This window comes from Athene noctua, chromosome 1 (assembly GCF_965140245.1).
Source record: "Athene noctua chromosome 1, bAthNoc1.hap1.1, whole genome shotgun sequence".
Taxonomy (NCBI): domain Eukaryota; kingdom Metazoa; phylum Chordata; class Aves; order Strigiformes; family Strigidae; genus Athene; species Athene noctua.
Genome location: NC_134037.1, coordinates 170,725,837 through 170,739,283, shown reverse-complemented (window position 1 = coordinate 170,739,283; position 13,447 = coordinate 170,725,837). Strand labels below are relative to the sequence as shown.

General features: G+C 42.9%; 1 protein-coding gene across 1 annotated transcript in view; it reads left to right on the top strand.

The window, feature by feature from the left end:
* The window catches only part of TSPAN7 (tetraspanin 7), a 104,157-nt gene extending 92,000 nt beyond the window's left edge, over positions 1–12,157 (top strand). The window contains exons 6-8 of the mRNA XM_074905335.1: positions 2,289–2,372; positions 10,656–10,728; positions 11,043–12,157. Coding sequence (XP_074761436.1) covers positions 2,289–2,372; positions 10,656–10,724 — 153 coding nt within the window. The 3' untranslated portion in view covers positions 10,725–10,728; positions 11,043–12,157. The remainder of the gene's footprint in view (positions 1–2,288; positions 2,373–10,655; positions 10,729–11,042) is intronic.
* The last annotated feature ends 1,290 nt before the right edge of the window (positions 12,158–13,447 follow it).

The following is a 13,447-nucleotide window of genomic DNA, read 5'->3' as shown; positions in this document are numbered from 1 at the left end:
ATCTTTTTAGTGGATCATGCAAAACTATCAGTAAGACAAGTTCTCTATGAGCTAGTCAAATTACTAGCAGTTTATTAAAACTAATGATGAATTAGCCAAAGAGGATTAAACTAATGATGTAACTGCAGGACTAAAAGACAACATTCCTGGATTTTCTTTGCCAATTCTGCCACTAACTTGCATAGTGACCTTGGGTAAATCATTTAGTCTCTCTGTCTGTTTCTACATCTCAGATGGGACTAATACTTAACTTTAAGAGCTGTCATTAGGATTAGCTAATTAATGTTCAATATAGTGCTTTTAATCTTCAGAGTTCATTACCAACGAACCTCAAGAACTACTTCTCTCTAAATAAAGGAACAGATGCGTGGAGTCAAAAATGATCGGATACTTGCTAAATTGTCACTCTGTCCTCTGAATCAGCACCCAGATGTGTGTACACAGTGCTTCACATACTTCTGTACTATATATGCAACTCTTGGGTGATTCTTGCTCTCTCACTCCATGCACAGTAAGGACTGATCAATTAAGACATATTTATGCAATGTACTTCAGGAAACAGATTATTGTGATTTGGGAAAGCATAGTCTTCAAATGCAGAGAGTGATCAAAACTCTCTCACTTGCATGTTTTTTTAACGAGATCTTTTGTCTCCCTCAAATTACCATTGCTATTAGATGTTGCATCTCTTGAAGGCTGTTGAACAGAACAGATTTCAGAAGAGCTGGGAGAACGTTAAGCCGTGTCACACAGAATGAAAGCACTGCTTGAGAAATCTAATCTCATTTCATAACATGTAAAACACACACAACTATAGTTGCTTGATGTGTTAAATAAGCAAGCTTGAGTCTGACTTACTATACACTGTTGTAAGATGTAATTAAGGATTAATATGTACACTTAAACATTTCAGAAATGAATTACAGCTGTGCTGGTACTCAGCTACTGTTAGGTTTACCACTTCATTACTCTGAGGATTAAATGTCTTCTGATATTGTAAAAGAGGTTAAAGAAATGATAGAATTTAGTTCACGAATGGCCTGTCTCTAACAAATGACATTGTCCTTTCCTTCTAGCTGTCATTTTTTACAAGCATCTAATGCTCTGAGGTCACATACAGAGTTCTTAGAGTGTTTGCAGAAGTGAGAGGTGTGTGAATGGAGGGGGAATGTGGACACTCTTCTCTCTTACAGGACAGGAGTCCAAACTGGGAAAATGAACTCATTGTTATTTCTGTTTTTTCCAACTTCTGATAAAGTGAATAAAGTTATAGCCTTATAACTAGCCTTGAGACTGGCCTTGAGATGGGAGTGGTGTTGGTCATTTGAGGAAGCGTGGCAAAAGGGACTGAGAGGTGGCTTTGGATTGTGTGGGCAAATGGGTTAGTAATGAAAGAAAAAATAGATGTTATCTTTCTTTTTTTTCTTCAAATTTTGTGTCACTTGTTTAGATTCATTTAGGCACCACAAACTAGGAAAGCTAATTTAAAATGCTTTTTTGAGGGGTAGAGTAGATGAGGAGAGAAATATAGTGAAAATTATCATACTGAGGGGGACATCTCAGAAAAAGCCTATCCAAGAGAAGAGAAGAAATGTGTATGAATCTTCTGGACCCAGTGTGAGATGTGAACTGAGGCACAAGTCAGCTGATGGAGTCAGGCTCTGAGCTACAGAGAGAAAATTGGGTCTAGGGAGCAGGACAGGGAATTTTATGTCCAAGAGCAAACAAACCAAGAAATTTCATACAAAACCCTCAATAACTTTGTTATATGGTTTAAAGTTATGTACTACTCAGTACCTTGCCTGCTGTCCTTTGAAAGGTGAAGGCAATCAGAATGCCTCACTGGATGCCCGAAGTATGCTTGTATTAAATATCTGAAGTATTAGGAAATCAGCATAATTTACTAATTTTTGACACCTGTATTATATTATAACATTATATTGTTACTGGTTTGGTTTCAGGTCAAAGCTATATTCTTTTTTTAAAAACAAGCAAACCTCACTTTCTTTAATAAGACTTATAAAAATGAATGCAACATCACATTTAGCTTTTAAAAGTACTGAAATATGTTTGTTTCTAAAAAGAACTGGTTTTGCCACCACTTTGCATCATTCACTCAGAATTGCTATTAAATTAAAATGTGACATTGTTGCAAATTACAGTAAAAATATTGTCTAGCCCAAGTCCATTTTATGGAAAATTTGTATGCATGCATTTGTGGTAAATTTATATGTATGCATTTGTGGCAGGGAAGGTCAATACAAGGAATGGTTATGTTTGTTTTTCAGGGCTGTTATGACTTGGTGACCAGTTTTATGGAGACAAATATGGGAATCATAGCTGGAGTGGCTTTTGGGATTGCATTCTCACAGGTAAGTGCATAAATGCTTCCCTTCCCACCTTTTTTTTCCCCTCTCTCTTTTTCTTTACCCGGACTTCAAGGAAGGAATGATTATGGAAAGGGACTGAACTCAGCATGCTCATTAGTCCTGAGGTCATCTGTTCATTGATTTTCTTTTTTTCAACTTAAATGAAGTTTCTCCTTGGGAATATCAGTTACGGTTGAGCTAATGACTAGCTCAAGGAAAACAACTTGTCCCTCCACTGGGTCAAATAGAGGTTAACCCAATAAAACATTGGCTTAAATGGAGCATAAACAGCTAAGAAGACAAACAGCTTATCTATAGTTTGGATAGGCTTCTGTCTTCTAAGCACTCTTATTTTTTCTTTGAAGGAGTCTAGAATTCAAATAAAAGTTTACCTTTAGGCCTCCCCATCCTGGACCTGGAGACTGAAGGAGGCACCTGGTTTTGGTGACTGATTTTTTTTTTCCTTTTAGCACTGAACACTGAGCAGAGATCTGCTAAAATCAGATTATTTAACCAACTCCTTGCCTGCACCAAAAGGAGTTTGACATGGGAGGGTCAAAAGGAGAGCTAAGAAGGTATTTTCTGCTCCCTGATATTTAAACTGCCTTTAGCTAGACAGGAGTTGGGGAAGCTAAAGGTCTGGTCAGAATATTCTGATCAAGAAGGGACAGGAAAACACCTTTTTCTTTCAACAAGATACTCCATTATACTAGTCACTCCGTGTGTGATGGCAGGGACTCTTCTGGAAACATACAAAAATGAGAGAGAGGGAAACACAGGCAATGCAAAAGTGCGTGCAGAATGGTTCAGCAAAATGCACAGCGATGTGTATGGTACCTGAACCACTTCTACCTGAGAGACAATCTGCCTTCTTTCTGTGGAGAGTACATAGTACAACTGCAAATGTCATATTCAAAAACTATCATGCAACTTTAATTTGATTGATTCACACAATATTAAAAATCTGGGCCCTGAGGCAACACTGAAAATATGAATATATCTGTTGAATGTCTTATGCTTATCCAGTGGTTGGAAAAAATGAGGTGCTAGAAAAAAATATTTTACTTCTTTTTTAGACCTCATGAATTCAGTTAGCAAGCTGTCGGTTTACACTGTGCTGCACTAGAAACAAGTGATTTTCCAGTGCTGTTGCCAGTGGTTGGAAAGTGAATTAATAGGAGGGCTGTGGTTGCCCTCTTGCCCCTGCTGCCCCATGTGGTCAGCCCATGCTAGGCTGAAAGGTGTTTTAGTTACATCTCTCTGAAGTTTAATTTGCTCAGTAGTTACAATGGCCTCCAGGTTCTTCAGAATAACTCTCCCCAAGCCATGTGGGAGGTGGCCACCACATCCTCTTGGTCAACATGTGTACAACCTGAGGGAGCCCAAAAACTGTTTGGGCTCAGACCAGCTGACTGCCCTGCCTTGGGCACATCTGGAAACCTGATGCCTTGTAGCCTAGGTGTTAGATGTGAGAGGACCATGATTTTACCTGTCATCCTGTTTCATGTGGATGTAAACGTTGTGGGTGTAAGCATTCATCATACCACCCAGAGCATGTGCATGAGTGTCAGGCCTTCGCGATCTAGAAGCAGTGAAACCACCAGTCTGGAGCTGTTGGTTCATGGAGTTTGGGGAGTTTTGTTTGTTTGGGGTTTTTTTAATAGGCTATTCTAGTTCTTGCTGAATCACAGAATCATCTAGGTTGTGAAGGATCTTGAAGACCATATAGTCCAACTGTTAACCTAGCACTGACAGTTCCCAACTACACCTGATCCCTCAGCGCTGTGTCGACCTGACTCTTAAACACCTCCATGGATGGGGACTCCACCACCTCCCTGGGCAGCCCATTCCAACGCCTAACAACCCATTCTGGAAAGAAATGCTTCCTAATATCCATTCTAAACCTTCCCTGGCTTAACTTGAGGCCATTCCCTCTTGTCCTATTGCTTATTACTTGGTTAAAGAGGCTCATCCCCAGCTCTCTGCACCCTCCTTTCAGGTAGCTGTAGAGGGCAATGAGGTCTCCCCTCAGCCTCCTCTTCTCCAGACTAAACACCCCCAGTTCCCTCAGCCACTCCCCGTACGACCTGTGCTCCAGACCCTGCACCAGCTTCGTTGCCCTTCTCTGGACACGCTCGAGTCATTCAATGTCCTTTTTGTAGTGAGGGGCCCAAAACTGAACACAGGAATCGAGGGGCGGCCTCACCAGTGCCGAGTACAGGGGTAAGATCCCTTCCCTGTCCCTGCTGGCCACGCTATTGCTGACACAAGCCAGGATGCCATTGGCCTTCTTGGCCCCCTGGGCACACTGCTGGCTCCTGTTCAGCCGGCTGTCAGTCAACACCCCCAGGTCCCTCTCTGACTGGCAGCTCTCCAGCCACTCTTCCCCAAGCCTGTAGCGCTGCTGGGGGTTGTTGTGGCCCAAGGGCAGCCCCCGGCATTTGCCCTTATTGAAACTCCTACAGTTGGCCTCAGCCCATCGCTCCAGCCTGAATGTTCACAGTCGTCTCAGTACTCTTCTCCAACCTTGATTATGACTTGATTACTGCCATAAGACTACTGCTATAGAGCCTAGTTCGGTTTCTAAACAGCCAGAAGGCTATAAAGCATCTTTTAAAATACCTTATGTAAACTATCCTAAAGAAAAATGGGATGAGTAGAATTTTACAGTTCATATGCTGCAGGGGCAAATGCCTGAGTCAGGACCAATGCTACCTGAAAGTCTTTAATCAATGTATCATATTTACAATAAGCAAAGCATCATCTTATCTTACCTGAAAAAGGGAGAATATAGGAAGAGTGCAGATAGAATTGTTGTTTTGGCACATGTCTGGATGTTTACTCTAGGTCATCGGTTGTTTGTGAGCTCTGTACAGGAAGGCAGGCGGGCAGTGTGGGCAGAGTGTGGCCCTTGCAACGGGAGCCCTTTGGTGCAAGGCGAGGTTAGCGTGACAGGCTGCGGGCAGCAAAGGGGGAAAGGCACTTTACTGCCACAGCTCTGAGAGAAAACTGAAGCATGTTTTGATGTGGCGTTGGCAGCTCCCGCTGCCTGAGGGCAGTGTGCGCCCTGCTGCCAGCCGGGGATGTCGCTCTCGCTCTCCTTCGTAAGTGCAAGGCTCTGGTGCTCCAAGTAGATACCCAGCTGCTTGGGGTGTTTGTGAATGTGTAAAAGGGAGAGGGGTTGCAGGGGAGAAAAACGTAGCTCTCCTGGGATGTGAAGAATAGAAAGCAGCCAGTTATCGTTTACTGCCTAATCTGTTTTGCTGGACCCAATTAGGGACAGTGTTTACAAATTGATTTCAGGTTAACCGTGGCCAGCAGTAATGCCAGGCAGTGCTCCAGCTGTAAGAGAGGTTTCGCTGTTCGTACTGAGAATGGGTTTAATCTCAATAAAAGACAAATTAGATCATGTTGCTCCTCTACAGTAAAGCATGCTCCAGGGCCTTTCCTTCACATGATTTGTTAGGTGTTGACTAGCATGGGGAATGTGCTGATCCCCAGAAATAGGGAAAGTTGATGTAATGGCATTGCACATCTTATAGGCCTGGCACAGACCTCTCAGTCAGAGACAGAGTTTTTAAAAAAACTGCTGTGTTGCTAACATTGTCTGTACTACACCTCGGGTTTGAAATAATAACAATAAAATACAATTTGATTGTTTTTGGACTCAGATGCCAATGCTGACTTCCAGCTGGAATAATTTCAGTTTAGCAGGTGCTCTTCAGAGCAGCAGAATGATTACTGTGTTGTGCCCAACAGAGAATAAAATTATGCAAGAAGCTTAGATGCTGAAGAGTTTTGCCTAGATAAACTACATTGCAGGCATTGGCTTAAGGGATGCAAGAGACAGGGTCTGGAGGGGTTTATAGATTGTGGCTGCGGTAGAGTCCCTGAGTAGGGGAGTCTCAGTGCAGTGTTAAGGCCAAATTATACTCTTTGTACTGAAAGACTGGAAGTCAAGTGCTCTAGACGTGCTCAAAACAAGTTGTTGAGCATGCAGGGTACCCATCATTTGCAGATACATTCTCATGCGGCTACAGTATCTACAGTGCAATATCCACGTGCCCTCTTTACTATCAGTGTTAATGAGAGTAACTCTGCCTGACTGTGGATGCAGTTCTGGTTCAGACTTCATCCATCTTGTCTGCTGCAACTCCTGTCTGAGTATAGGGAGGCTGAGGCTTAGCCCTAACACAGGATTACACCTCTTCACACCTTGCACCAGCATTAGGGACTGGAATCCATATCAGGATCCAGTATGTCATGAAATCTAATATAAGACTGCGTTGATTCTAAAGACATTTAACCACTGTGGATTCAGTGTGGAGCTAGGACCTGTGCCAAAGGTATACCATGGCACAGGAGGCTGACTCGGGTAAGTGACATGTGACATCACAGAAAATTCTCTGTCTTCTAAAATAGAGACAGGGAAACTGGATGCTTGGAGATTTGCATTTTGAGAATATGGCAAGGTAAATCATTGAGATAAACAATTATTCAATTATTAAACAATTATAAGTTTTAGCTTACCAGATCTGTTGGTGAATTTCAAGTTAGTTCAATGCATTTCTATTTGCAGAAATTCTCTCAAAGAATGAAAAATGATGAAGATGCCAAGACCCCAAATAAAATGAATTTCAAATTGCATTTTACTTTCTCTACAGTATAATAAGATGCAGTAAATATGTCATGCAGGACAGCTTCCAGTCAATGTTAACTCCTGCAAAATAACTATAATAAAAAGCTGGTTATCATGTATGTGATAGGAGATAAGTGCTAGGAAGTTGCTGTGGATGGATTTCAGTGGTCAGAACTGAGATATACCGCAGATGACTCCTAGAAACCATGGAGAGATGAAGAACGCGGGCACTGAATTGTGCTCTCTGGAATGAACTTTGGCCAACAGGATGGTAGTTTAGGACATGCACCCAAAGGATGCGGGTTTCCCAGTGCTCTAACCCAAAGAATTTGTCTTTGGTTTTTCAAGTTTCCTGTGGCAAGACCAGAGGTTCCAAGGCAAACTCTCAATTTTCCATTCAGAAGATGAAGATAATCTTGGAAAAAATAGAAGGGGGAATAAATTAGAGAGAATACAAATGCAGAAGAAAGTCTGGCATCTTAGCACTCAAAAAAACGGGACAATAAAATAAAATTTAAAAATTTAAGTGGATAAAAGTTGAGATGGGGCATTTGAGAGACAATGGGAGCGAAGGGAAATGAATGCAACTTCTAGCAGCTAGTTTCTTTGTGGGAATCCTTTTATGCCGATTCCTCTGGTTTTTCAAAGGAGCTGCAGGGACCTGCTGCAAAATAGGATAAGGGGCTTCCTCTCGTCTGAAGAGCAGAGGTTGCAAGTGATCAAACAAATGCAGAAAGCAAGGGGGGGTGGAGAGTGCTCATTTGTGGTTTACAGACTGGGAGCCTCTAACCTGATTTAAATGCAGAGGACTGTAGTTATGACTGTAATGAAAGAGCACCATGAGGAAAATTCAGCAACTTAATACAGTATCGCCTCTTCCTGGCTACAGGAGGGACAGTGCTCTTGTGGTTAAATGTGGAAGTCTACACAACTTGAAAAATACATGTTTTTATATATGTTCAGAGTACTTCTAAGATATTTATTATAGCTCTGCTATGTTCTGGTAATAGCTAGAAATATTGTATAAAATGTGTATGCAATGGCTCGATATGCATGCCATTATTTTTTAAATACAGAAGGTAAATATTATGGTACCATAACCACTTAAATACATATGGTCAGAGCCAAGAATTAATAAATGGGTCAAAGATCAGAAAGATACATTCATGTGCAACTCACCGTTTGTCTTACGAGTGACTTGAGTAAATCAAAACATCATCACATGCATGCAAATACTACAAAGCTTAGACAAGCTGATTATTAGAGTTACAGCCTGTGTAAAACAGAAGAATCACTAATTAAAGGTAGCTGGTCAGGTCTGCTACAGCTGAAGGGGGAAAGAAAAGCCCATGGCTTCCTATTTGTACGGGCTGCAGCATCTTTCCCTTTGTAAACCTGATAAAAGCAGCTGACTGTAGTTGGGAACAACAATGACTATAATTTGAGTGCTTGTGATGAGAAATAATAGGTATTTCATGGCACGAGCATTAAAAAAAGAAAAGTAAACTTGAATATACGTATGTTGTTGGCCATTGTAGGATGAGGGAGGAACAGATTTGGGTCTGGGCTGGAATTTGCTCAGTGAAAAAAAATAGAATTAAATACGCTGTGAAGTTCATCTTAATGAAAAATGCAGTAAGGCAGAGAAGTGACTTCTGAGACCAGCTGAGGAAGGTGAGAAAAGACTGGAAGTTACCACAAACACAGAAAAGTGACAGTGAAGCAGGTGGGACAGGGCCACCCAGAGGTACTTACTCTGTTCTGCCTGTCAAAGCACGGAGAAATACATACCATTCTCCAAAACAGAACTGAGTTTAAAAAACATTGCACAAGTCAGCAGTGGGAGTGTCAAAGCTTCTCCAGTAAACCCGCAGAATGTGGTTAGGTTTCAGCAACACTTTCCAAACTGTGAAACTGATAAAATCCGGTGACTGGAGAATTTAAGCATGGAATTCCAAAGCCCAGCCAGACAATCCTGGCATGCTTATCATTGCTGGTCAGTGGACTCCTGGGCGAGTCACTCAGCTTTCAAATAAGTTTCCTGCTCAGACACCCATCTAGAGAAGTTTAGTAGGAAAGGCAACAAGATGGCAAAAATGTCTTCTCAGTATCAAGCGAAATTTTCAAAGCTGAGGAGGTTTTTCAGCAACCACATCTCTTTTGGCAACTGCAAATACAGTCCCTGAACCTTAGTAACTTAGATTTTTATTGGAGGTTAGTCAGGAGGTGTTATCTGTGCCCCATGTCTAATTATAACCAAGTGTCATCCTTGGTATTTGGTGCCAAAATCAGAGGGGGTTAGTGGGGGGGACAATGAGGGTTCAGCTTGCTTTTAAAGGTGACTGTATACCCTTTTGAGATGCTCTGGTGGACACTGAAACAGGAGAGGTAGCAAATTTCTGGCAGATGAAACATGGCTTGACCAGGAATGTGACATCTTAGAGGCAGAAAACAGTTTATCTGGATTTGAGGTACCTTGGCTTAGTCTTCCTCTGCACTGGTGCCAGCCCAAATCAAGCACTGGCTGATAGAGATGATGTATACTTTGATGATCATCGTGTTAACAGGGAGCACTGACGGTCCCAAGGAAAGGACATGCAATCCCGAGCGTGAAATAGAAGGAACCAGTTTGGATGGGCAGCCAGCCAGGCATTATTTCCGCATGCTCTGTGGGGTCTGAGGGAGCTCCGCTGCTGCCAAGAGGTTGTGATCCCCCTCCTTAAGCACTGCTCCCCTGCGACGTGCTCTGCCCACAGCTGCAGGAGATGGGCAGAGGTGGTGCTCCACGGGCCGGGCTGAGCCAACTGGAGCAGCTGTGACAGCCCTTGCTTGGGGCCAGGGCCAGGAAAGGCGGCTCCATCTGCAGAGATGGCCCTCTCGCCTCGCCCCCAGAGCCAGAGATGAGCTGTAACTATCTGGGTATGCTCATGAGTTAATTAATTGACCAATCTAAACGAGAAAAGTGCGGTTGAATTATTTATAGTATATTAACACTGTTGGCATATGCAGGAAACGCTAACAAACTGCAATAAGCAAAACGTTGAAATGACTGAGTGCTTATTGACGAGTGGAAGCCCGGGATCTGTTTTCAATAATCTGAGTGACAGCCAAGGGAATAGTGAAAGACTTTTTTTTAATTTATTTCCAGATTTATAACGCTCATTTCTCCAGTGCTGCATTATTTGTAAAGAAAGCGTAGCCGCTCTGGAGCATTACGAAGCTTTTCCCCAGCACACTGTTAACAAGGTTAAGGGGGCCGCCAGCTCTCGGTGGTGGTGGGTGGTGGTGAGGGACCCAGGTGGAGCTTGCAAGTGAAACGCAGCCTGTAGTGTGCTGATACCCCTGCCAGCTTACTCATCCACGTCTGACTCAGCCAAGCAATGACAACAGGATTGAAGAGTAGCAGAAAGGCATGCTGCCTATCAAATAAATATGCTCTGATAAAAATCAAGAGGAAGATCTGATGAAGAAAGATGGGAGATTTTAATGTTGTTTTTCTGATTAGAGCAGTCCTTAAAATAGGTCATAAATATGTTGTGCATAATAATTCCAGAACATTAAATCTTTGCTTACCATGGCCTCTTCTTTGCTGTGCATTCATTTAATTTAATTTAAATTCTATTGTCCTTCTATTCTTGTCCAAACAGTTGATCGGGATGCTGCTGGCATGCTGTCTGTCCCGGTTTATTACTGCTAACCAGTACGAGATGGTGTAACAAGGTGAGCTTTCCCTGCTTTCTGTGCTATATATGCTCTGGTATATTGTCGTGGCTGTGTTGCTTCTGCTGAAGGTAGTGGGCAAGTTTTAGATGCTCAGCATGTTCATTGAGAATTAAGTCTACCCATGGGATTCTTTGCTTTGGAATTTCCATTCCAGTATTCTGTTTGGTGGGGAAAAAAAGGCAGGGAAACATACTATTCAGTATTTTGTCATTTTGGTTTTCTTCTTGAAAAGGGCGGGTGAAATGTCTACCATGAACACTGTTAGCAACCAGAGCAGCCCACTCTCTTTTCTTTTATCCTCCCCAACCCAGTCTTTCAGAAGCGTGAAGTCCAGAGCCTGTCTCAAGATCAGGAGCTGCAGAATTGGAGAAAGACTGAAACGAATGTTAGAGCACCCACAATGTCTCTCGCTCGCACGCACGCACACCCACACCCTCACAAGCAAGCACGTGCGCGCGCACACTCGCACCCCACCTCCCGAACTCTGTCCCATGCGTAGTGTACCATTCTGTGAAGTACCGTGGTGCCACCGAGAGCAGCCAGGTCCCCCCGGCCTCTGGACCCCGACCCCATTCCCGCGGCTCGGCGTAGGACGGCACCGTATGTCTGTTCTTGGTCACACAGTAGTTGCATCGTAAGTTAACAAAGGTAATTCATTAACAGCATTGATCGGGCTGTGCATGTAGTGACTGGAGGGCATAATTAGCCTTTCACCATGGTTAATAAGTGTTGCACACGTTCATATAAACCGGTATATGAAATATATATTCTTTTGGTTTTATCTTAATTTCTTGTTTATTGCTTTACTAAGGTTTTCATCCTTTCCCTCTTCCCTGCGCCTGCCCCCCTTCCCCAAAAACAAAGGAATCAGTAACATAACATAAAGATACTTGAAAATGATGTTAAAATGTTGTGCTTGAAGGGAACCATTATTCCTGATGTTCTTCTACATCTTTGATTCTTACTCAGTGTTGTATGCCTAGTGCGTATCCCGGTAGGCTTTGTCTAGTGCATTTTGCCTCTGAACCTGATCCTGTGTAATACTGTTATTAAGCTGTGTTGTTGCTTACTGTGAAGGCAGGAATTTTGCTTCCTATATTTTTATTAGGTAGTTATGAACTAATTGAACTGTGCTGTACTGCGGCCTTCATACTTTTTTCCTGTTCTTTCTTTTTCTTTCTTTTTGCATTGAGGTTGCAGCCACCAAATACATTGTTAAATCAAATCGAAATAAAAGCTCACACACAAAAAGAAAATCACAAAAAAAAAAACAGGCATATGAAATATTTTTGGGGGAAAGCAAAAGTTTAAAACCTTTTTAAAAAAATAGGACTTTTTTAATAATGCCTCTGTCTAGCATGCCAACGAGAATGCATTGATATTGTGAGTATTTGTGATATACGTATTAATAAATGGAACCATTACAGATTTCTAGCTGCTTCCTTTTGTTCTTTAGTCATAACAAAACTCTTTTGAGTGGGGAAGTGAACATGAAACACAAGTGCACAGCTTGGAGTGACATGTCTTTATGCATATTTTAACAACTAACTTCCTCGTGACAGAAATATGTTACTACCCTGGGAAAAAAAAAAGAGAAAGAGCTGGAACCATTTCAAAACTCCTAGAAAAACCTTCCACAGCTGGTTTCACCACGTGACAAATACATACCCTCTGCTTTGCCATTTTTCTTCTTGTGGCTAACAATGATCTGCAGTGTTTAATTATCCCGTCCTTAGTGCTACGCGTAATTTTGGCATTAAGCAGTTCTCTCTGATTTTGGTGAGGGTGGGGAGAAGAGGGATTTGGGGCTGAGGTGGGTGGGTAATATCCGTCTTCGCTGCTTTTGTGGAAAGGCAGACATTTATCTCTTTCTCATTTGAATATATGAAGTGTTGAAAGCCCACAAAAGTTTAAACCTGGAAGTTTTGGAGCGAGCCCTTACATTTTCAATGTGGAGAGAGGAGAAGGCTTGAGGAGAGAAGCCCTGTAGCTGTGGAGGAGCTGTGCATTGCCCGTGTCCACACAGCCCATACAGGGGCCAGTTTGTGTGTACTTTGCTGGGAACAATACCACTCCGTGCAGGTCACAACATTCACATTTGCAGTCCCTTCTGGGAGCATAAAAACAGACGCAGCCGCTCACTTGGTTGCTGGGGCTACACGATGCTGGAACGATGGCCTCCTCCCGCAGGCACAGGAAGTTCACAGGGGAGATGTTTTCCCACACCAGAAAGAACTGGCCCACAAGCTGCCCCAGTTTCCCTCCACTATTCATCCCTGGGCAGGTCTCCCCTGCCCCATGGAGGGAGGGGGCGGGGGTGAGAATGCCGCATCCTTCCTCAGGAGCTGCCAGCGACCTTCCGGAGTGGAAAAGCACCAGCCTCTCCTCAGTTTTCTTTCATTTTTTTTTTTTCCTTTTTCCTGAAAGAAAGAGTTGTTTGTGCCAGGACCTGTTTCTTTTGAAGATGCTGATGTTGGCTGACAGGTCAGCAGGCCCCTAAACTGCTCCAGCTTGCCCGTCCCCATTCAGTAAAGCGTGTGCTCAGCTTTAAGGCATAAGTGTTGAATTAAGTCCATTCAGCAAAGCCCTTCAGTGCATGCTCAATTGTTTCCCTCAGCCCAGCAGCACTCCTGCTTGTATAGAGTAGGTGTGTTAATTGGGCTCTTGACAGCTTCCATGGAGAGGATCAGGCTGATGAAGGACCCACGAAGGGCTT